Below are 23,730 nucleotides of genomic sequence, written 5' to 3' on the forward strand. Positions count from 1 at the left end.
GTGGGGAAACCTAAAATGATGGGAAACGCTTAGATTGGAGGGATTGGGATGAAACTTGGTTGGAATAATAAGCAGAAGTCTTGCATACGTGTTTTACATAATTGGAACGGATCCGCTCAATTGCGGGGGGGGGATTCTGAAAAATAAGAAAAATGACGTATTTTTAACTTACGAAGGAGTGATCGGATCTTCATGAAACTTTATATTTAGAAGGACCTCGTAACTCCCGATCCCGACCAGATCTTTTGACATTGTGGGGATTTGGAGGGGGAAATCTTGGAAAAACACTTTTAGTGTAGGAATCGGGATAAAGTTTGGTGGATAGAATAAACAAATGTCCTTGATACGTGATTGACAGAATTGTACTGGATTCGCTCTCTTTGGGGGAGTTGGGGGGAGGGGTTCAGTGATTTGGCGAGTTCGGTGCTTCTGGACGTGCTAGGGTGATGAAAATTGGTAGGCGTGTCAGGGAGCTGCACAATTTGACTTGATAAAGTCGTTTTCCCAGATTCGACCATCTGGGGGGCAAAAGGGAGAGGAAAAATTAGAAAAAATTAGGTATTTATAACTTACGAGTGGGTGATCGGATCTTAATGAATTTTGATATTTAGAAGGACTTTGTGACTCAGAGCTCTTATTTTAAATCTTGACCGGCATTAAGCCTCTTATTTTCCTTTTTAAATCAATCTATTGATTCATAGAATTTTGTTAGAGCTCATACCATATGATCTCTTGGCTCTTAGCTCTTCTCGCCTCGTCACAAGTGCCATATGAGCTCTTAGCTCTTGTTTTTATATTGCAATCTAAAGTGTCACTTTTGGAGTTCAAAGGTTGGAAAGCAAAATAGGGGCACCATGATCAACTGATATGACAGCTGAAGCAATTAATAGCTTTTGAATAAGTCGTCAGAATATGATGGCTATTTGTGTCCTATTACAGCAGTGTGATCTTGCTAGTGCCTGCTATCGCAGTCCAGACGGGCTACGGTTTCTAAAAGTTCTACCCTCGCTGGGTTTCTTATTGTGGGCCTGTTAAAGGTAACGGATGGCTTGTTCAAATGAAAGCACAAAATTCATCCTTGGAATATGCAAGCTAATTTTATACTCGTATGAGTCATCAACATTCTGAGTTTTCGGAGGCTTTTTTAATTAGCAGATTCGGTACTTGTGTATTATTCAGAAAACACTCAATAAGTGAAGTTAGGTTCTTTCGTGAACTACGATGCAGGTATATTTAATTAAATATTATATATATATATATATATAGAGGTGGTTAGGTTATGTTAAGTTAGGTATTTGATATAATGCACCCCCCCCCCCCCTAATGTGCAAATATATAGCCCGAAATTTTGATAAAGCTAATGAAATAAAACAAAATATGATGAAAATATAATACTTTATTAGTAATAAATGGTGTTCTACTGTCAGCAAACACGGTATTTACATGCAAATTGACTTTTTTCAAACATGACCTATTGTTACACTTCCAAAAATGTTCTCTTTTTAAGTCTTTGGCTAATCCCAAATCTTCATTTCAAAATCCATGTTCAGACACTATCTTCTATCACTATGCGTAGCAAAGTAAATTGAGTTCTGTCTTTGTGGCTATGAAACCGGATTTTCGCATCGTAGTTTACTTCATCAAAGAACTTAACTTTACTTATTGAGTGTGTTCTGAATAATACCCAAGTACCGCAGATTCTTTCAAGATGTCTCGTAATGGGTTAACCGAGTAAGAATATTAACAGGGCTAAAATATATTTACTGAATAGGGCCCCAGGGTTGAAGTATTGAGATTGAAGAAACATGAAATTAAGTTTACAAAAAGGGTGTTTTCTGATATTCAGAGCCCAAATGCCTCCCTCCAAGTACAAACTACCACCATCATGTGATATTGGCCAAACATAAAAAAGAAAAAAAAAAGCACTTGGTTGTTTTTATTTCTTGGTTTTAGATTATATTTGTTTGTAGGTTATTTTAGTTATAATCTTTGCTTTATCAGCGTTGAAGATGCCTTGTTTCTTATGCAGGCGATATATCTGTGTCGTTTCAGTTTTTACCTTTCTGTTCTGCTGCCCGTAGTCCCGTTTGTAAGTTCTTTGTTGAAATTTCTCTTTTTGTTGTTCTTTGTTTATGCCAGGCCGGTTCTGCTTAGGATCTTTCAGGGGAATTCATCCATCGACCAGTCCATCAGGATAATAGGAAAAATCAAAAAGGTCAAAAATCATATAGTTTATGGATCATCACCAATCAAAGCCCATTATCAAGGCTAAATAAGAAACTTTCCTGTTGTTTCTAAGTTATTCGAGGGAAGTAAATAATTAGGTCCGTGCATATGCGACGATATAAGACGTCAAGGGGAAATAGTTAAACTAGTTTCTTAGCCACCAACGATGAAAACAAATCCAGATCTCAGGAATTTATTACCCCTTGCGGCACACGAAGCAAAAGCGCTCTTATTCGTCATCCTCCACAAGGGCCTCTCTTGCCCTTTTGTCTGCATAATTTCTCTTTTCCACTTCCTGATCAAACTTTTTGAATGTAGATTCCCATATACTACTTGGCCCGAGTCCAAGCTACCACCCCTAGAGTCAATTGGTCTCTGCTGAACATTTTCATGTTTAAATGATATTGTCTCTCTTAAGAAATATAATCAAAGTCTCTACTGAATACGAAAATAAGCAAATTTGTTGGTAATATCTCTTAATTGATTAATCGATGGTAGCAAACTCAGCAAATACCACACAGTAGAAATAACAATATATGAATATTATTATAATTACCAACGATGGACATTATAAATTTTAGTAATGTTTTGAATAACTGATAATATTGGCACTTAACTAGCGAATAACAATTTATTTCGCAACCAACCAGTCTCCGACTAGTGAAATAAATCTCCCAAAAGCGAAATAACGAGGGTAATGCCAGGCGAGAAAGTAAGCAGGACAAACGCGCGAATTTTCTATTGATGAATTATCTGGACTTTAAATCACACAGGAAAAACCACCCTGTGACACAAACCAAATATTGACACTAGATACTAGTCACTCCATACGGAGATTGCACATGCTCCACATAATTTACTTCACCTAGGAAGATCGCACCAAACAGGACAGGCTTATCTCCCCTTCATATCGCCAAGTGGGTAAATTTTCGCTAATTTGCCGTATAAATGGTCTTACAACATTCAATGCTGAAGATTATCTGCAAGTCCACTAATTCCACTCGAAAGATAATCCAGCTTTTACTTTCTTTTGTCCATTCTTACATCCCAAGGTATTTTTTTTTCTAATACGGGGGGATTTCACTACTGCAATCTCAATTACCCCTAAATCCCTGGATTAGTTCAAATTTCTTCTTCTATTCTTCAAATCTTAAAATTGTCTCATTATTACGGTTAAAACAGTCGTTTTTTGCTTTTGTTTTTTAATTAGGTTATGCCTAAGTCCGTTTTTCCAAAAGATACCCTCGCAGATACAATGTGTTCTCCCTATAGATAGATAGATAGAAAGATAGATTTATTCACACGAAAAGCCCAATTGGGCCATGGTGACATACACAAAACAAGTGAAAAAATACAGCAACAAACATAGACTGAAAAGACATTAAACTAATTATTTAAGAAAACATCACAATACCTCATACCTACCCGGACGAACTTTCCAATATTATTTATACTTAAGTAACACCTACTTCTCAAAATTTCCGAAATCCAATCTCTCCCCCCAACCTCCCTACCAAATATTTCCAAGAGCAAATCCCTCAACTCCCTACAATCCCCTAAAAAATGTTGCAAAGACTCATCCATCTCTCCCCAGATAGGGCAATTGTAAGGACCATCCCTCAATCTATTTCTCTCTAAATATTTCCTACGTTCTTCAAGAGGCATAAAATTTCCCTTTACATATATTACCCATTTCAAATCATCCGGAGCCAATCCTATTTTTAGGTAAATTTCTTCGCCCCAGTTCTCCTTGACCTCCGGATATATCCCAAGGGACGGCGAGGTGGCCTTCTCAGCTTGCCAAACCTGAACTTTCTGAGATTCTAGCCTAGTAGCAACTAACCTAGATACAGTAGCTACCATCTCTCCTATCCCCTTTCCTTCATTCCAGCAATTACCTAGCGCTGCACGGTCTAATATATTCTTCACCTGTTTTGGCCACGAATCCTTCCTCCTATCTTGAAGCATCATTAAAAATGCTTGTTTGACTAGCCTATTATCTTCTATCGGTGATACCCTTTCCCAAAATTTAACCATACTACTTAACCTACTCTGTCTCATGCACTTTATTCCTATATCCCCTCTTAGTACTGACCTATTAAACTTATTATCAAGGCCTAAATACGCTTGAAAAACCTCAACTGTATTCTCTCTAAATTCAACCCCTTATTAAACCCCCAAAGCTCCGCCCCGTAATGCAAAGCCGATCTAACCCTAGCATTAAAAACATACTTTAGCAGTCCTACATCCCTAATTTCCTTGATACTACTTTTACTTAACAATCCTAGTAGTCTATTTCCCTTACTATCTACTATCTTGAGATGTTTTTTCAATTTCCCATCTGACGAACGCCTACAACCTAAGTACTGAGATTCATCTACGTAGTCTAGTGTCCTACCTTCATACGTAAACTGACACTGCGAATATATCTGTTCTCCACTTTTCCTAAAAACCATTACCACCGACTTCTTTATGTTTGACACTAGTTTCTTATTCCTAAGATAAGAAGATGCTAGATCTAGCAGTTGTTGTAAATGTTCTTTACTTTTCGCTACTAATGCTATGTCATCCGCAAATAGTAATGCCATAACGCTTGCACTTGAAAGCTTAATTTTTGGGGCGCCTCTGCCTATCAAACATTCTTCAAAATCATTAATATACAATAAAAATGGCCTTGGGGAAATTGTACATCCCTGCTTAACACCAAGTCAACTCTTAACAACCCTAGAGAAATCCTTGCCTACTCGTACTACAATTTTAACTATATTATACATAGATGCTGTAATCTTAACAATTGTGCTTGGTAGCCCTAGTGCTAACAACGACTCTATCATTAAACTTCTATCCACTCCATCAAATGCCCTTTTAAATCCAAAAATGCAACAAATAGCATGCCCTCTTTTCTCCTAGCCTGTTTCATAATCATCCCCAATAAAATAAAAATCTGATCTATAGGACTATAGCCTTTTCTCAACCCTGCCTGCGAATCTGATAAAATTCTATTTTGGTCTATCCAATTATCTATTCTACAACATAATATCTTAGCAAAAAACCTTACTAAGCGCATTACTTAGGCTTATACCTCTATAATTCCCATGGTCTAATCTATCCCCCTTTTTAAATAACGGTACAACAGACGTAGCCCAAGACAAGGGCCATTCTGCACTGTTCAATATACCGGAAAACATCCCTGCTATAACAGGTAGCAGCCACACCCGTCCCCACTTCCAAAGTGCGGTTGGTATTCCATCTATGCCTGGAGCAGACCCGCCTCTCATTCCTTTCATTGTCTCCCAAACTTCAATTACTTGGATGGGAGCAACAAAATCATAATCACTTTCTTGCATTGGCCTATCAACTACATCACGTAAAGCAGATACTAGATCTACACTTAAACTAGTTCCTCCTCGCTCCCTAATCACTTCGTTTTCTCTCTCCTCTAAATATGTAGGCCTAGAATCTACTGCTGGAATACCATCACAAACCTGTGTTCCTCCTATACAATTTTTAGCTATACGCCAAAAGATCCTAATATCTCCTTCTCTATAATCTTTTTTCAAATTGCTCTCCTGTCCTAATTTTATACTCTTTTTTCTTAATCTTTAACATTTTCTTATACTTATTCCGAATCAACTTATAAATCATAAGAAAATCTAGTATTTTCCCTACTACCTATGCTATCCCTCACTTTCCGCAGTGCCTCTTACACTTCCTGGCGTTTTCTTTCACAATCGTCATCAAAAAATCCATTCTTAATATCATTCTTAACTCTGCATTTTAACTTTGAACCTACCTTATATACAACATCATTTACTAATGCTAACGGCTCCTCTATTTTTCCATCACCTAGTAAAACCAAACATTTCTCTAATTCCCGCTGAACTTCTTCACTCGTCATCATACTCTGAAAATTTTTCTCATTTTCTCCTGTTACTTTCATTGCCTTTCTAATCCCTAAATCCTCAGTTTCCCTGCGTTTTTCTTTCTATCACTATTAGTCGCTAGTTTTTTAGAACTAACCAACTCAAAAGTAGCCCTAACAGGCAAGTGATCTGAACCTACCACTGCCATCACCTCGAAATCCGCTCATAGATGCCAAAGAGGAATATCCACCAAAATATAATCAATTACACTTGGAGAAGTCCCGGAAAAACAAATACAATATCCCACACCTTCATCCTTTCCAACTCTTCCATTCAAAATAACAAAATTTTCCTTACCACAAAAATCCAAAATTTTACGGCCCCAATTATTCTTTCGTCTACTATGGTCCTTACTTACCCTCGGAGGGAGATGGATTACTAAATCATCCCAAACCTCCCAAGTAGCTTCATCCGTACAGGCATGAGGTGACATCAAAACTTCTGGAGTAACTCCAACATAACCATTAAAGTCCCTCATAAGACAAAACAAGTCAGAAGGATACTGAATAGAAAATTTACGTTTTTAATCCTCTAATATACACCACGTATCCTCCTCGTTGTACGAGCTCGACTCTAGAGGGATATAAATTGCACAAAAAATAATATTCCGTCCATCGGCTTTGACTCTTAACCACATCAAATTACAAGAAACACTCTTCAGCCGTTGGACTTTATGCTGAGACAAAAAATTTTCAGATACAAAAATTGCGACTCCACCATAAGTTCGTCCATTCTTAGATTTTTTTACGATGGACACCGAAATACCGAAACCTTTCAAACTGAATTTCTTTTTCCAACCAAGTTTCAGATAATACTACAATATCAAACATACACTGCGATACCAATAGAATATTAACTTTCATTTTACTCCATCCTTGAATGTTCCAACGCATTATATTTATTCTTTCCTGTACAACACCATGGCCCTGATCTCCCTATTCTTTCGGCCGATTACTTTGATCTTAGAAAAATAGCTTACGAAGTGCGATCTGCCTTTCATTTATTGCGCCCCTACCTATAAGAAAGGGTGGCTGTGTTGTAATTCGTGCACTATCATTCGGGCTAATAATTTCAGAATTTCCTCTCTTTGGACCGCCCCTTTCAGCTTATGGCGCAACAGCAGACAAGGGTGTTTTATGCGCTTCGATTTAATTTTGCTATTTTACAGGATCACTAAATGCGCTACCAAATGACTGCATAGATGTGAAGCTTGAATTTGATAACTGCGAATCTGCTCTCGGTCTTCCACTCATCTTTCAACGTTATGTTTGAACCTCCAACAGCCGATGCCTGGTATGCACTAGCAACCCCCCTTCTATATTCACCACCAGGTACTGTGCGCTGCTCTATCGCATCAGTTTCGAAATTGTATATATAACCCTTGTTCTCTACAAACAATTTCATACCACGCAACTTCGCCTCTTTTCCCGCTGATTTCGCTGCCTCAAGGGTAAATTTTATTTTCTTTCTCGCAAGTAATTCTCGTGTTGTGTAGTCAGGCGTAATCCAAATTTTTGCGTGTCTAAAATGTTGACCTGATTTCAGAACAAGATCGCGGCAAAAAGCGCTCGTAAATTTAACCAAAACGGGGCGGGGGTTTTGATTACACTTAATACGGAAAACGTCTTTTATGTCGCTAAGATGTATCGAGGCATTCGGTATAAACTGGTTAAAAGTGGCAACTACATCTTCAAGTAATGTCTGTGCTCGTCTTGACGGATCAAAGTTATACAAAATTACATTTGTTCGTTTCGAATCAGCCTCCATATTACTCATTTTAAGTCGCATCTTCTCCAGTTTAGTTCTCAGAGAACCCACTATTCGCTGCGTATTTATATTTTCTGCCTTAACTTCAGCGATCGCTCCCTCCAACTTAATTGATAACTGGGCCAGCCCCCCCCCATTTATTCCCGCTATTTCTGATGAAATTGAGTCTATTTTTGCTAACTGACCATTCATTAGGGTGAGCATTGCCATTATTCGAGATTCTGCATCATTAGAGATATGGCTATCCCCTGAATTCTGGCCTTGTGTAAACATTCCTTGGAATGAAATGAACAAATTCGAAGCTCTATGTTTCACAGGTATTGCCAATAGGGATACAATTTTGTGCCACTATAACCCTTATTATTGCCGGACTGGCATACCGCTCTTTGATTTTTATATAAAATTGTCTTATTTTAATAATGCCGAAAGTTCAATTTATGCAGCGGACAAAGACTTCAGTCAATTCAAGTTATTCAGTGACGTCAGATATTCCACTTGGTTACACATACTGAATGAATATTTTTAAAGAGTTTATAAGACGTAAAAATGTTCTCATTATTTCGTAACTACTGAAAGAATTCAGTGTCTAATTAAATCAGAATAAAAGTCCTTTACCAACTACTGGTTTCACATTGAGATTAATCCTTTTTAAAAGAATAGATAGATCTTAACTGTTCAACAACTGAAAAACGACTGATATATAGAGATCAGTTCGTCAAAATTTTTAATCAGCAGTAAGTAAATCAACTTCGTGTTTCTCCATGTAAATTTCATTGGCTGTTATAGGCTAGTTTAAGTCGTATTATCGTAAACACATGTTCGAATAACTATCAGTATGTCGATACTTCCGTTAGTGCGACTGCCACTAGTGCAAGTTCTCGCACCAACGCTGGTACCCGTGTAAGTACTCTTACACCCGCTTGCACCAGTGTCATTAATCTATTACGGCCATTGTACAAGGCACAGGGTCACCAGTGTACGTGACACAGCGCTATCAGTGCCACTAATAACGGTAATAGTGTACAGTAACACGGATGTGACGAGGCTAGGAGCTCTATAAGCTCAGCCCTCACTAATTATCGTGTTTCAAGCCCAAAGTTCTTCTTATGAAAATCTTACGTTCCTTCAGGAAAGATATCTTGCATAATATAGGACCTTCTCTTCTATACTAAACTCTACCCTCTCATGCTCTCTAGACTTTACCTACACTAATCGAAAGAAGTCAAAAGTAAAAGTAGAAAAAGCTTACTTATTTGCAGATCATATTCTCAACAAAAACTAAACTAAACAATCAAACAATGAACACTTCGTGACTAACCTCCGGCTCAGATGTGCATAAGCTCTGACCAAAGGCAATGAATGACCGATCATAATGCCCCTCTTGCCTTAAACATAATTCGCACTTTGCTTTGGTTCAACGTCTTCCTAAACACTTCCTGAAAGTTTTATCTCAATACCCCTAGCCTTAGTAGCAGAAGAGGTAGTAGTAATAGTTCAAGTATTAAAGTATTAGTAGTATTAGTAGCAGTAGTTGTTGTAGCAGTAGTTATAGTAGTATCAGCAGTGGTAGTAAAATTCACATATGGCTTTTTCGCTTATCTAAACATCCCCATCAACATACCCTGAAAGTTTAACCTTTTTATTCCAAGAATTTTCTGAGATATTGTTGAGAATGCTTTTTAAGTAATAGAGGGGATCTGGATCCCATGAGAACATCATTTGCATTTATCGCCTGCTCAGACACATAGGCACATAGAGGGAGAGACAAAACACATAAAAACTAACAGAGTCAAAAACACAAGCGCAAAAAGATCAACACAGAGACAAGCAAATACCTGCTCAGACAGACAGGTGGAGAGAGAGAGATAAGCAAACAGCTACTCAGACAAATAGTACAGAGAGAGAAAGACAGACAAAAACACAGACAGACACACATATTCAGACAAACGAAAATACTAAGACAGACTGTTTGCCTGTCTTTTTTGATTTGGAATGAATATAGGCCATCTCTCTCACACATTGATATATACCCTGTTCACTAATCCCAGACTCTAGTAGGCCCCTTATGAGCCTGCTAGTAGTACTTATTTCTAAAAAAAAATTCCTTTTCTTGCATTTCTGCTTTTGAACAAACATTCTAAACGTTGGAGATAATAGTGTACCTTAAAAATAACGGAAACGTAACAAAATAATGGAATGAAATATTTTTATTGAAATAATAGCATGCAGAATATCATCATGGAAAAATAAAAGCTTTTAATCCATTCCATAAATTACTTTCTTATGTTTTCTCCTCACATAGCACTAATTCCATTTTGGGGTTATATACGGTTTTTAATATGGTTTCAGCTACAATTGTAACAACAATTTTATCAATGGTATTATTAGGTTCTTTGACAGAAAATGTTGTTAAAATGTCAACGATAAAGGTACCGTTTGCAGGTGGTTTGTTTTTCATCAATTCATTTATGTACCCCGTTGTCATATTATCTACCTTATTATCATATTATCTTTTTATTTTCCTTGTGATTTTACTTTTTATTACCATATTATTTTTACATAGTTTGCAGTTTTGGAACATTTATAAGATATGCATTATGATATTGGTGCAGTAGTAGGCCTTTCTTTTTCTCTTTGTTTTCATTTGAATGATAATACCAGAACGGTGGTGATAGAATTTATCAACAAGTAACGGGTTACCAGAACCATAGACAAGAAATTAACCTTGGCTATCCACTATTTGTTTCATGTTTGTATTCTCTTTGGGTGCTATCACCTCTGGACACGCAACTCTCGCATATCAACCATCAGTAATGATGGATTTTTTCGGCTGTCCAAAGGAATCTAATCGCAAACTTTCATGAATACGCACGCATACATTTCCAATAGTGTTACCACTAGTACTAAAATAACTTAATCATATAATCACACTTTTTTGAGACATTTAATATTCGCTTTTCAATTTAGGATGTAAGCGTTTAAACTTCCAATGTAAAAAAAAGTACTGGTTGAAAATACACAATAAACTAGGTAGTACCACGGGGAGAGACATATAAAAAAATCCAAATAACCACGTTCATGAAAGATTACATGTCATTATAGGACATGTACCAAAAAATGTAAGCCCCCGAAAAATTTAATTCCCCCGATAACTTCTAAGTTCAAAAAATTATTGGTCCAAAAAAAACCTTAGCCCCCAAAAGATTCCAAGTCCCAAGAAGTTATAAGTCAAAAAGGGGAAAAAATTTGGGGGAGGGGTTATGGATGGCCCCTTGGAGGTGGGCAATGTATGACCAAAAATTCCCTCTAACATATGCCATAGCAATTCATTCATTAGGGAACATATTCTCACTGGATTACTTTACCCAAGCGCGTGTCATGAGAAAAAAAGGGTAGCAGATTTGCCACTTTTTGAATGTTTAAAAGTCAGTTTGTATTATAAAAGGTGTCCAGTTTATTTTACCCAAGCACGTGTCATAAAACCAGTCTAGTTCAACTCAAATAAAAAAATATAATCATGTAATTGTTATGGGTTTAAGGATTATAAGGTACCCATGTATGTAGGCAAAAGAGGTTCTTGTGAGATTGAATATTTAGTGTGTACTGCCTGTAATATGCATATTAAGGGTGGTCATTCCTCTAACCCAGTGAAGGTTGAACATGCAAATGACGTTGTCATGGGATCTAGAGCTCCCATACTATTCTTTTTGACAGCCAGCATACACATAATGTGTTTTGATTTAGTGCAACACCTTCGAGATATTTAGAAAACGTCCAAATTTTTTAGGGTGCAAGGGCCCACTTGAGGCAAATTGAGGAGAAATTAGAACTTCATAGCATGTAGAACATTTTAATCCTTCTTCAAACATATGGAAGGGAAGATGAGGATTCAGGGGTTGAGGGAGTTGCAGCCTGGCCCACATACTTACTTTGTATCCCAAATAATTTCAATTGGATATACGTATATGCCACGAATTTAAACATGGAAAACTTACCGCTTAGACATGGGGGGTTGGTATCAAAATTTGAAACATTAAGGAGTAATCAGCCAGGTCGGCCTTACAATCATACATGTAAGAATTTCTTGTCTGATTCAAGATAAAATAAGCACGAAATACCTGCCATTCTCTTAAAAAATACAGGGTAGGATTTATGAGGGTATCACACACTGGGATTGCTCTTTCAAACGTAAAGATCGGAAGTTCTTGTTATTCTCCATTAATAACAAGGAAGAATGTGCTTAATCCTTCTACTAAATGGCTGTTGATTCGACAGGTCGACCGTTGGAGTCTACTGTGATTAATACTACGTCCATAAGCCTACTTTAATATGCACTGTGGCCTATTTGGTGCTTCCTTCCGTTTGTAGAAATTTTAGTAAAATAAGTGTTTAGAAATAAGGAAATGCCCATGAGAACCTCATGACTAGGGGTTAAGAACTACGATGATGCACATGTGTTTTTTTACTATCTCTTTTTCAGGTTCTACGGCTCCCATCTAAGTTTTTTGAATATATCAAAGGATGCTTTCAATGGAACGAAGGGTTTAATGATACAATGGGATACTTTAAACCCAAAAGAAAATATAAAACAAGCCTTGGATGAAGAATACAAACCGAAGAGTCCAAAAAAGTACAAAAGAGAAGAAAACAAAAAGAAGAAGACAAATAACCAGGAAACAATTAAAGATGTAGCAGGAATATTTCTAACCCCTCTTTAAAAAGTGATTGTAGAATGTGATCTTTTTTACAGATCATTGGTCTACCTGGGACTGGAAAAACTTATTGTTTAATACTGAAAATGGCCAGGGTGTTTTTAGAGCACAAAAAACAAAATAAAGAGATGAAAGAAGTCATCTTAGTGTACCATCGAAATGAGAAAACATTACGTTTTATTCAAAACACTTTTTGGCAGACCATCAAGAAACAAATTGAAATTCAAATAGGAAATAATAAACCAGAAATTCGTTTCAAAGAGCTAACTCTTTCAAAACTAATAAGATTTATTGGTGGGAAAAGACCAATGGTGCAGGCAATTTGCTCCTCTGACTCGGAAGAGTTGTTTCATGTTGAAAAATATGCTTTAGGGACAAAATTTAAAGTGTTTTGTGATGATGTACGTTCTTATCATGCAGAGCTTTTTTTTATTGTGCTCTCTGATAATCAACATGGATTAATTGAAATAATTAAGGCAATTCAGCAGTCAAATTTCTGTTGGATTACTTCATATTCCATCGTGCCTCCTGTAAAAAATGTTTATTGTCCTCTATCATGCTTAAGCGTAAATGGACAAGAAATATACGATTCTTCGCGCTGTGTACATCTTACAGATAGTCTGAGATATACGGGAAGCATACACGCCATTTTAAATCAACTTTATACATCATCATCAAAGTATCAAGAAAGAATTTCTAGTCTAGATTTCAGACCAGGAACTCGAGTTATTGGAGAAAAACCTCAGTTTATTTGCGTAAAAGATTGCAGCACAATGAAAGCAAAAGTACAGGAATTACTTCATAAATTGGATAAAGAGGGAACTGAAAGAAATGAAATTGCCGTAATCAGAACTGATAAGGGGAAGAATGAAGCAAATTATCGGATGGAGATGTTTAAAGGTGTAATGGAATGGTATGCAAGCGTTCTTTAATCTATTATGTAAGGCTTTTAGGCTTTATATTCTACCCAGAAGAAAATTGTGTGCCCATAGAAACCATTTTGGTAAAATCTTTAATTTGCTGTGAGGGTCTCCAGTCTTGACTCTTATTAAATAAATATAAAAAAAAGGTTTTTTAACTGAAAGTAAGGGCAACACTTACACTTAAAACGACAGGAAATTACTTTGTATATGAAAGGGACTGTTCCCTCATCAACGCCTCGCTCTTTACGTTAAAGTTGGACTCATTGTCACAACTCTCCTTTTGAAAACAGTAAAAATATTTACCGTAAAGAGCGGGGCATTAAGCAGGGAACAGCCTCTTTCATATACGAAGTAATTTATGATTACGAAGTAATCATATTGGAAAAAGCTTACCTAAATAATATTACAATTTTAATATTCCGAGCTGGGCATGGTTGCTAAAAAAAGACCAAAGGATTTCACACATGTCTATTTTTGTTTTTCATGAGCTTAAATATTGTTTTAGAAAACTAGTTAATAATAAGAAATAAAAAACATTGATAACTTCCCAAATGGAAATTTCAAGATGAACATAGAAATTCAAACTTAAGTGAAAAGACATTGCTATGAAGGAAAAAAAGCACAGGTAATAATGACTGGACAGTAGAGTCAAAATTAAAGAAAAAACACTAGAGTCCCTCTAAGGCTGTCATCTGTTCCACTTTGGTATTATTGTTTCCTACGGTAGCATCGTGCCTTTATTTGTCTGAGTGCCAACAAAAATGGTGTACTATTCATCGACTTAGTAGTCATTCAAAATTAATACAGCTACAAGCTTACCAAGTCTTTATTCTGGATTACGGGGAGTCCATAGGACAATGTCATCCCCCATGATCACCTGTTGGGAACATCTGTCACCTCATACCTCTATAGGTCCGATAAATATATAGATTATTGGTCAGCGATCTTGAGTAAATTTATATAAATTTTCCAAAAGTAAGAAATATGTGATTATACTCGAAGGTATTTTTCAAAATGTCAGAAATATACGAACAGAATTTACACACGCCAGTATATTTTTATTGAGTGGAAAACATGTAAATGGATGTCGAAAACACACGAGCCCTAACAACAGAGTTTTCTAACAGTAAAAAAAAAAAACACATGAACTTGTCAAACAGCTGATTTTCAGTTTAACCTAAGCTAACCGTTCACAATCATTAACCACGGCAAAATTCCCCAAAGATAGCTTTTCTGTCCTGTTAACTTAGGTTAAGCTGGCTCGTTTAGCAGCAGTAGATGCGACAATTGTACCCGGTGTCATCTTACTACTGAATTGTATATCTTTACAACTTTTTCGTAAAATCGCAAATTCAGTAGAGGTTTTCCAAATTGGGTGAATTTGTTCCAAAAGTCAGCAATTATTCTCGATGGCTGGGATTAAAATTCTCACCGTACTATGTTGTAGAAATACTGATGCCTTGTGACTTCCCAATTTTTCTGTGATCTGAATGGTATTAGTGGGTTTTGTGCAAACAATCCTTTTCAAAGTTTTATTTCAGAATGGTGGCATCAAATTTAACACTCAAAACTGAGGCTATTTTAGTTCCTTCACTAAGGTAAATCTGTTGAAGTGTACTTGAGATTGGTTATTAATCAGTCATATGTCGCTTTTGTTCAGGTCAGAAATAGTTCATTTGTAAGGTTGCACAAGTGCAACTACAGATATGCAATCTTAAACAGTTCAATAAAAGTTTTATAGGAGTTTTTGCTAAATATTCACATTTTCACATAATTTAGCTACCATGAAAATGGAAACTGTGATGTGTTGCGAAAAATGGAAAATGAAAATGGAAACGTGATACGTTTCTTATTTTCTTTGCAAATTCAATTACTTCTTTTGCGTGAATTATATTTTGAGACCTCAAGGCTTGAGGTCTAGAACGGTGAGACTCAAGTGTTCCACTTTTGAAACTGCAGTAGGACTGATGGACCACATTCGGCCCCACTAAGAAGTATAGTTCGAAGGGATCTGTTAGTGTTGCGTGAAGTGTGAACCGCTCTAAAATTTTTGGTGTCTAGCACATTTTTATCCCGGAGACTACATTTTTAGAGTTTATTTTGGTACATATCAAAATCTCAACATCGCAATACTGAGGACAGGTACGATTTGAGCTTTATTCTTTTTTATATTGCTTTTATGCTTCATCATATACCACAAGAAGGATAACTAATTAGTTAGTCACAATTAATTAGTGTACATCTTGTGATAATTCTCCAAAGGCTTCTAAGCCTTTAAAAGAGAAGAAAACTAAGCAATAAATCAATACATGGCAAAAGTTAAACAAATTCATCACTGCTATGCAAAAAGGGAAAAATGCAAAAAAGAAGACAATAATGATAATAAATAACATTGAAACCAAATTTTTTCTTATAAGTCTTTTGATGGTACCCAATGAGTGGCATTCTTGAGCCGAATTAGGAAGGGTATTCCATAGAAAGTGACACCCTACGAGAGGATTAAAATCAGATCTTACTATTGGTTTCTTATCAAATTAAAATATCAATATTAGATATCGTATTATCAAAATTATCAATATTATAATATTATTGTAAGGTTTGACTCTCTTATTGGGAGTCCTATGGGAGCATTGGCCAACAATAAGGGTTTTGACCGCAGGAGGATGCATAGCGTTTCTAACTTTCATAAAGCTTATGTATAGAGAATAAAATATTTATTTATACGTATAATATAGTTGGATCAATAAATGCACATACGACGAGGGCAAAATCAGAACTGACTCAATCAATCTTAATCGGTCCCTTATAACCAGCTAACTTAGAACACAGACTTTCGGATCTATGATAGGAACGGTACACCAAAATCCAAAATACACCAAATTTACAATTTAGAAATTAGTCATTGAGATAATGGATATTTCACAAAACTTGACAATTTATCTCTGTATCTAACTCGAAAAAGCCTATAGATTTTCACCTAACCTTACAAACTTTCCCCCAGTATTTCAAAATAATATTTTTTCTTATGTCATAAATAGTAGCGGTAGCAAAAATGAACCGAGATATGATGAGAAGCGCCACTTAAAAACACATAATTTTGGATCAAAGTAGGCGTACAGAAGGTATTGTCAATCAAGGACGCTGTTCTTTCTTCGATGTAAGATGGGATACATATAAAAGATGAAGTACCTGCGGCAATCATAGACGAGAGAAAATCTAAAGATACATGAAGATACAGAAGACTTCGTATCCATCAAATGTATGTCAAAATCTCTAACAATAATTAACTCACTCAACTTCTTACTGATTGTATCCTGTAGATCATTAAAGGTGTGTATAAACAGACGAATAGAGCCAATAGGATATCAGTAGACATTGCCATCAATTGAATTCTTATCTCCAAATTTAATACCGATGAGCAGAGGTTCATCGACATCTTTGATGTTTGTGGATAAATCCTTTTTATGCTAATAATAATTTATCTATAATCCACTTTTAAACAAAACGACCAGAGTAAAATACACTAGAAAGACAGCAAAAGCAAATTAAGAGAGACATAGACAACGTAAATATTAATAGAAGACAAAAACACACATATATAATATTGTGGTTAGGGCACAGGGACACAAAGGCATGCCTTGTTAAATTATCACAAAGTAACTCAAACAATTGACCAATATCGGTAGCACCATTCTTCCCAATTATATGTGTATTACGATATGAAGTGGGAAAGTACAGCAAAAATTATATCTAAAATAAGCAATATGGATTTGGCACAAAACTTTCTTACTCGTTAATGAAAACAAACCACTTAAAAATAAGACAGAATAGTCACAGCAAATGGAAAACATTTTAGCAAAACTTGGCGTTTTGATTTTTTCACGGTTAAGTACAATTTTCGTATATCCAATCTTCAACTTTTCTTTATCATCTCTCAGAGCCTGGAGTCACAAAAAAGGGAGTGTAGAACAAATATACTAATTCCAAGCCACAGTAAACTCGAAACATTATGAATTATTGAGGAACCATAGAGCAAATTGTGAGCTGATGACTTGGAAAAAAAAATAAATATTTGTATTTATTAACACTCAAAGCAAGACCAGTTTTCCGGAACATCATAAAAATACATTGCACAAATAATCCTAAAATAGACTTAGTTCAGCTTAAAACTTGCAGACTGTCAGCGTACACAATATAAGAAACTTCGAATAATGTACAAAAATACGAAGGCCTGATTCCTGATAACACATTTTTGATGCAAACAATAAATAGATTAGGACAATCCAGCCTGTCCTACTATGGATTGAACTGGTATATTAACGTAGAACCCTCTACCAGATGTCAAACGAAGAAATACTATACGAAAAGTTAAGTGCATGAATGGTAGAAGGCTCCAATCCAAAGTCTGACAAAGAATGCCACACTACTGCATTACTGTAGAGAGCTTTAGGCAAATCCGAGGCGCAAATATGTAATTCATAAATCTTAGACTGGGAATTAAAAAGAATTGAAACAAAAACCTTAGGTACATGATGGCACCCAATACGAGGCAGAAACCCAAATTGGTTTAAGTCTTTCTGAGTTTGTTCAATAGTATATAACAGCCGAACATGTTCTTAATAATATTGCATGCAACATTGATAGGCCTAGATAAACTGCAATCAAAAGAGTCTTTCCCACGTTTAAGAGTAGAAGTTACCGTCCTGCAAAAAAAGAAATCAGGCACGATTGACAAACACATGCAGAACTGAAAAAGTAACTGGAGCTGAATGAACAGTGCTGAACAGTCACAACGTAAATGGTGTGCACAAATCCCACCAAAATCGGTCGATTAAACTAAAGTTTAAGTATACAAATAACTATACAGGAATAGCATGGCGCTGCAAAACTTAGCAGTGTTGAAACTAAGTAACTAAAATTATAATGAAAACTTTACTCAGTTTTACTACAATTTTTTTTTACAATACCTAGGCTAAGACGAATTTGGGATAACATCAGTGGTTCCTAATGACACATATCTAGACGCAAAAATGACTTCCTTCCATTTTACTGCACTTATAGGGAACTCCGCATTTTTCTTACCTTTTGTGTCTAACACTTAGCCTCGCAAGGGCCGCCCTATGTGATACAAATGTGAAGTCAGAGATTAGAGCGATTTTATGGCCTTAAGACCAAGGTCTTCTTTCCAAATCAGGTTTTGAGCTTTAAGTTTAACACGAACAAGGCTTAACCCGGACAAGGGAGACAGCCATATTCTCAGCTTGTTTCATTCACTCAACTAAGCAAATGTACTAAGCAATCTGTTGCACTCTTGCTTGTAGCGAAACAACGACCAAGCACAGTAGATTAAAGAGATCATTACACAAAACAACAGAGCTATTAGGGTAAAAGTATATTAAAGCCAATTGGCCTTGTTCCACTTTTGTTTCATACAAAACTTTTTTTTAGTAACAACACCAAGATCATAAGATGGACCGGCGGTTAATGTCAGAGTAAGAGAGGGGAAGCTGGTCAAAATTATTTTCGTCTTCATCAACATAAACAACAGAGCAAGGAACATCGGCAGAGCAAATACAATGGTCAATAATAGTCACAGCACCCCTATTACGAATATAACTGTAATCAGAGGTTTAAGTGCTGCGCGGTAAGCAATTGCCAACGACTCTAAAACTAAATTGGTACAAGTAGAGGGTTTATGAAACTAACAATTTAAGTCACCTATCACTAGCCACCGATACCCGTGCTTTTCAGCATTGCATGACAGAGTTTTGAGGGATGAGCAGGCATTAGAAAGCTTAGCAATTGAAGCTAGACGTTTCTGATCACAGGGAAGAAATACATATATAAATACAATGTGACCAAGTCGTAATGCAATAATATTATCAGAGAAATAAAATAAGACAGGTGATAAAGATGTAGCTAATTGTTTGGTAGCACATACCAGTCCCACGGAGGGATGGCCTTTTGTTTTGCATGCATTAATAGTAAAGACAATATGCTGGCTGCTTCTTTGTAGAAATTTAATGGAGATGGCAGGAAGTAAATGTTCTTGCAGGAACAAAATGTTATAATAATTTATCTTTTGGTATATTGAGCCTCTTCATCTTTGGTTGCAGTGATATTAAACGATCAAATTGATATGGACAATTCAACAGTCATTTCCGAATTATAATATTACTCAGGATGTCACAGAGAACACAACATTTTAGGCCATACGGTATGTGACTACCTTAGCAATTAGAACATTTTGGATCAACATCACAGGGAGAATCTCAGGATGATGCATAAGTGCCGTCACAGCGGCTGGATTTTATTGGCTTACGACGCTTGACTTTCGTGTAGTTAGGAGATTGACATTATGGCAGCAACGAGGCAGGTGCAGGAATTCAGGGACCCAGAAGAATTCATAACCCACCTTGATATTAAGTTAAAGGCTTCTGCTCAGGGCTACAGCATCAGAAAAGGCAATTTTCACCACCAGAGATTTTCCCAAATGTTCAGCTTCGATAAGATCTTCACACTCTTTAAGGATCACCACATCATAATTAGCGGCGACCCCCCTAAAAATGCTGATGTCACAGCTACACGGCTGGAACCGTATCACTTGAATTCTTTGTTGTGGATTGATTAATCCGAGCTAATAACCTATAACCAGAGGGCTTTATACTCTGAGTAGCTTCATGACCCAAATTTTGTAAATATCGTGAGTCTGTTCCAAAAAATCGTCAAGTTCAGTAGGTAGCTATGATATGATAACTGGGGTGGTGCTTTGAATAAGGGGACTAGTATAAGAAACGGGAAGTGACGGAAAACTTAAATCTTAAGTAGTTACCTTTTTTTTAGATGAAGTTGATGGTGCAATCCAGAGCACAAAGCACAAAACTATCTCAACTCTGGGCTAAGTTAAAACTAAAAAAAATAGCTTACTTCTTTTCAAAACAAGTTTCACAAAAAGACTGAAAAATATCTCTTGTTACCGAGACAAAAGTAAAACCATCGAAGGTACAACTCACGGGGATCAGCCAATCCCAGTCCCCACAGGGTGCAACTTAAAGCTATGCATCATCTCCAATGAAAAATTTAGTTCTCCCATTCCACCACCAACGAATCTTACCCTAGTCTGGCCGTTCAAAAAATACATTTTTACCAGAGATGAATCATTTTAACTACTATCCAAGGTAATTAGTCTGTCTGCGAGAAAAACCATTACGCTAAAAGGGAGATGGGAAAGTAAAAGAAACGAGAAAGTGGCGAACTAGAAAATCCAAGAGTGGGAATAATTTGATTTAGCAAAAGAAACAAAAACATAGGACATTTATTAGGTAATCGGGGCTAAGGGCCCAAAAAGTTGTCAATTAATAAACATGCACACATATTGGCTTTTTTCTTTATTTTGGGTTTGATATTAAAGAAAAGCGTATAAATGAAAATTATTTTGAATAGCTTCAGATTAAGGTGCCTAGAAAAGTAAAGATATTTAGGTTAAAAGAGTATATTATGCCGGTTTCGTAAAATTATATCATTTATACCATCCTTTTTTTTTATTCTAGTGCCAAAAAAGACGATCGTATAACTCCAAATTTCTTAAAGAACTTGGAAAATCTCATGAATATTGTACATATTGGTGATGAAGATCTAGAAATTGAAGATGCACATCTCATAAGTACTGCCCATGAACAAACACATATTGGTGAAACATTTTCACTAAGAGGAATTGAGTTTAATCACGTTATCATATGTGTTCTTAATAATTCGTTCTCATTTACAGACAGAGACAAAATAATTTCAGAAACACGGAGCCTATGTAACAGGATGAATGAAGAGAGAGGCTCGTTCTGCCCGATTTCTGCCAGGATTATTGCAGAATTCAATGGATTGGTGTTTAATCTAAATTGTTTGTTTGATGATCAAGAGCGTAGACACCTTGATCTTATGGATGACCTAACGGAAGCAATAAGTAGGGCGGTCACCAGTGTTACCGTTGTCTACACAGAGAGTAATATATTACTTGCTGAAATAGCAAACCATTTCAAAACCAGTTCACCTGAAATTTGTCCAGATAGCTCTTACAAAAAAAAATATGAACCAGAAAAAATCTTCAGAGAAATCGAAAGATTGAACACTGTAGAAATTTACAACAGTCCTTGTCTAAATTGGACATTTCCTTTTTACTTCTTGTATTTTAGGTACCATTTATTAAGAGTTGAGAGTCACAAGAAAAAAACTATTAAAAAAACTGGTAAGAAAAGTAAAGAACAAGAGTTCCAAGACCAACAAATTATAAAACTTCAATTTTTTAACAGTTTATTAAAAGAGCTTCACTGCGATTTTGACTCGAAATCTCTTTTCAAAAGTTTAGTCATAAAAATGGTTATAGTATGGCAAATAGTATTGCTTTTGGACGGAATCGTTAATAATTTCGACGATTATAAGAAGATTGTTGTTAACTGCGGTAAATTGAACAAACAAGTAAAAATTGAGCTAAGTAATGATAAAATTAAACAATATTTGAAAGACTGGAAGGGGCAATTAGAAACGAAAACTGTTTTCGAAATGACCCACGCATTGGAAAAAAACACCAAATTTGAAAAAGTGTATGGTCATCCTTTTTCATTTTTAGTTGAGACTCTGATTTTTATTATAGAAACATTATTTTTCCCTATTATGCCCATCATTGCTCAGAATCGCCCTTCAACACGTAAACGACAGACAAGACATAACTCAAGCTTTTCGTTATGGTCCAGATCCATTAAAGTGGATATAATCCATAGAATGGATTCCTCGAAGTCCATGGATTCCTCGGTCGGTTCAATGTTCAACGAAGATTGTTCAGGTAAATATCATCTATTTGGTAGAAATCTACTTTCATATTTTGGTTTAAAAGAGACTGTCAAATTTCTCAGGAGTGATTTGGATCTATATTTTACAGACCTAATTGTGAAGTGTGCTGACATGAAATCACCTAGTCCCTTGTATCGCCTTGGATTGTTACAGCCTATTGAATTACCTGAGAGTGTTAATGGTCTTAGCAAAGATGTCTTAGATCCTCTAAGATATTTTAATCAAGTTTTGTCTGGTTCGTTAGAAGTCATCATGCCTTGGTTTCATGCTTTCATCATGTTCTAGATTAATCTGAAGGGAATGAAGAGAGAGAAGAAAAAAAGGCAGTAATTTCTGCTGGACTTTTGGGTGCTACTTTATTTACCAGTATTAAAAGATTTTATATGTCTCTTCATAATGAACGGTAAGTTAAGAATAAGCTTTGGCAGTACTATTTGGAACTCTATAATGTGACAAATCGAAAACAATAGTACATCACATAAATTATTATCTTGTGTTATGCGGAAACAAAAAGTAAAAATTGCTTAAAAAATCACAATGTCAAATTTAGCATGTGCATTCATCGACAACTTTTTGATTTGTTTTTAATTGTTAGCAATTAGGCCATTACAAGGAGTAGAGCCGATTGTTATATGATTGTTAATTTAATAAATTATTGCATAATATATTGTGTAAATATATGTTTAGTCAAAGTATTTTGCCTTATTAACTAAGTGGCTTAGGGATGAAATTCTAACAGTACGTTTGCCTTGGCTTTGGGGGCTACATAATCATTGTTGTTTACTTGTTAACACATGGTCCTAATGTTACACTGTTTACGCATAGATTCTATGGATAACTAACTATAGTGTCATGTGATGGAGTTTGACGGTAAATAAAAAAAAAACTTCCCGAAAAAGAAGTTTTCCAAAGATATTTAAAGAGCCATATCAAACTTAAGGCCAGCAGAATTAAAATCCTACTATAATTTAAACTCAAAAAGTACCAGAAATTACAATTCAACAATAAAACTTAAAACAAACCAAAATTAAAATAATTGCCCACACACACACATATATATATATATATATATATATATATATATATATATATATATATATATATATATATATATATATATATATATATATATATATATATATATATATATATATATATATATATATATATATATATATATATATATATATATATATATATATATATATATATATATATATATATATATATATATATATATATATTATATATATATATATATATATATATATATATATATATATATATATATATATACTTTTATGATCTTGTGATATAGGATCAACTACTATTGCTTGG

At 35.5% G+C, this 23,730-nt stretch overlaps 1 protein-coding gene across 2 annotated transcripts in view; it reads left to right on the top strand.

Moving 5' to 3' along the window:
• Window positions 1–23,057, top strand: part of LOC136043184 (uncharacterized) — a 47,986-nt gene extending 24,929 nt beyond the window's left edge. Inside the window, exons 3-4 of one of the 2 annotated variants that reach the window (XM_065728120.1) lie at window positions 12,397–13,541; window positions 21,102–23,057. In XM_065728120.1, coding sequence (XP_065584192.1) covers window positions 12,715–13,541; window positions 21,102–22,677 — 2,403 coding nt within the window. In that variant the 5' untranslated portion in view covers window positions 12,397–12,714 and the 3' untranslated portion in view covers window positions 22,678–23,057. The remainder of the gene's footprint in view (window positions 1–12,396; window positions 13,542–21,101) is intronic. The other variant, XR_010621570.1, reaches the window with a different exon arrangement.
• Window positions 23,058–23,730: the final 673 nt, after the last annotated feature.

This window comes from Artemia franciscana, chromosome 2 (genome assembly GCF_032884065.1).
Source record: "Artemia franciscana chromosome 2, ASM3288406v1, whole genome shotgun sequence".
NCBI lineage: Eukaryota > Metazoa > Arthropoda > Branchiopoda > Anostraca > Artemiidae > Artemia > Artemia franciscana.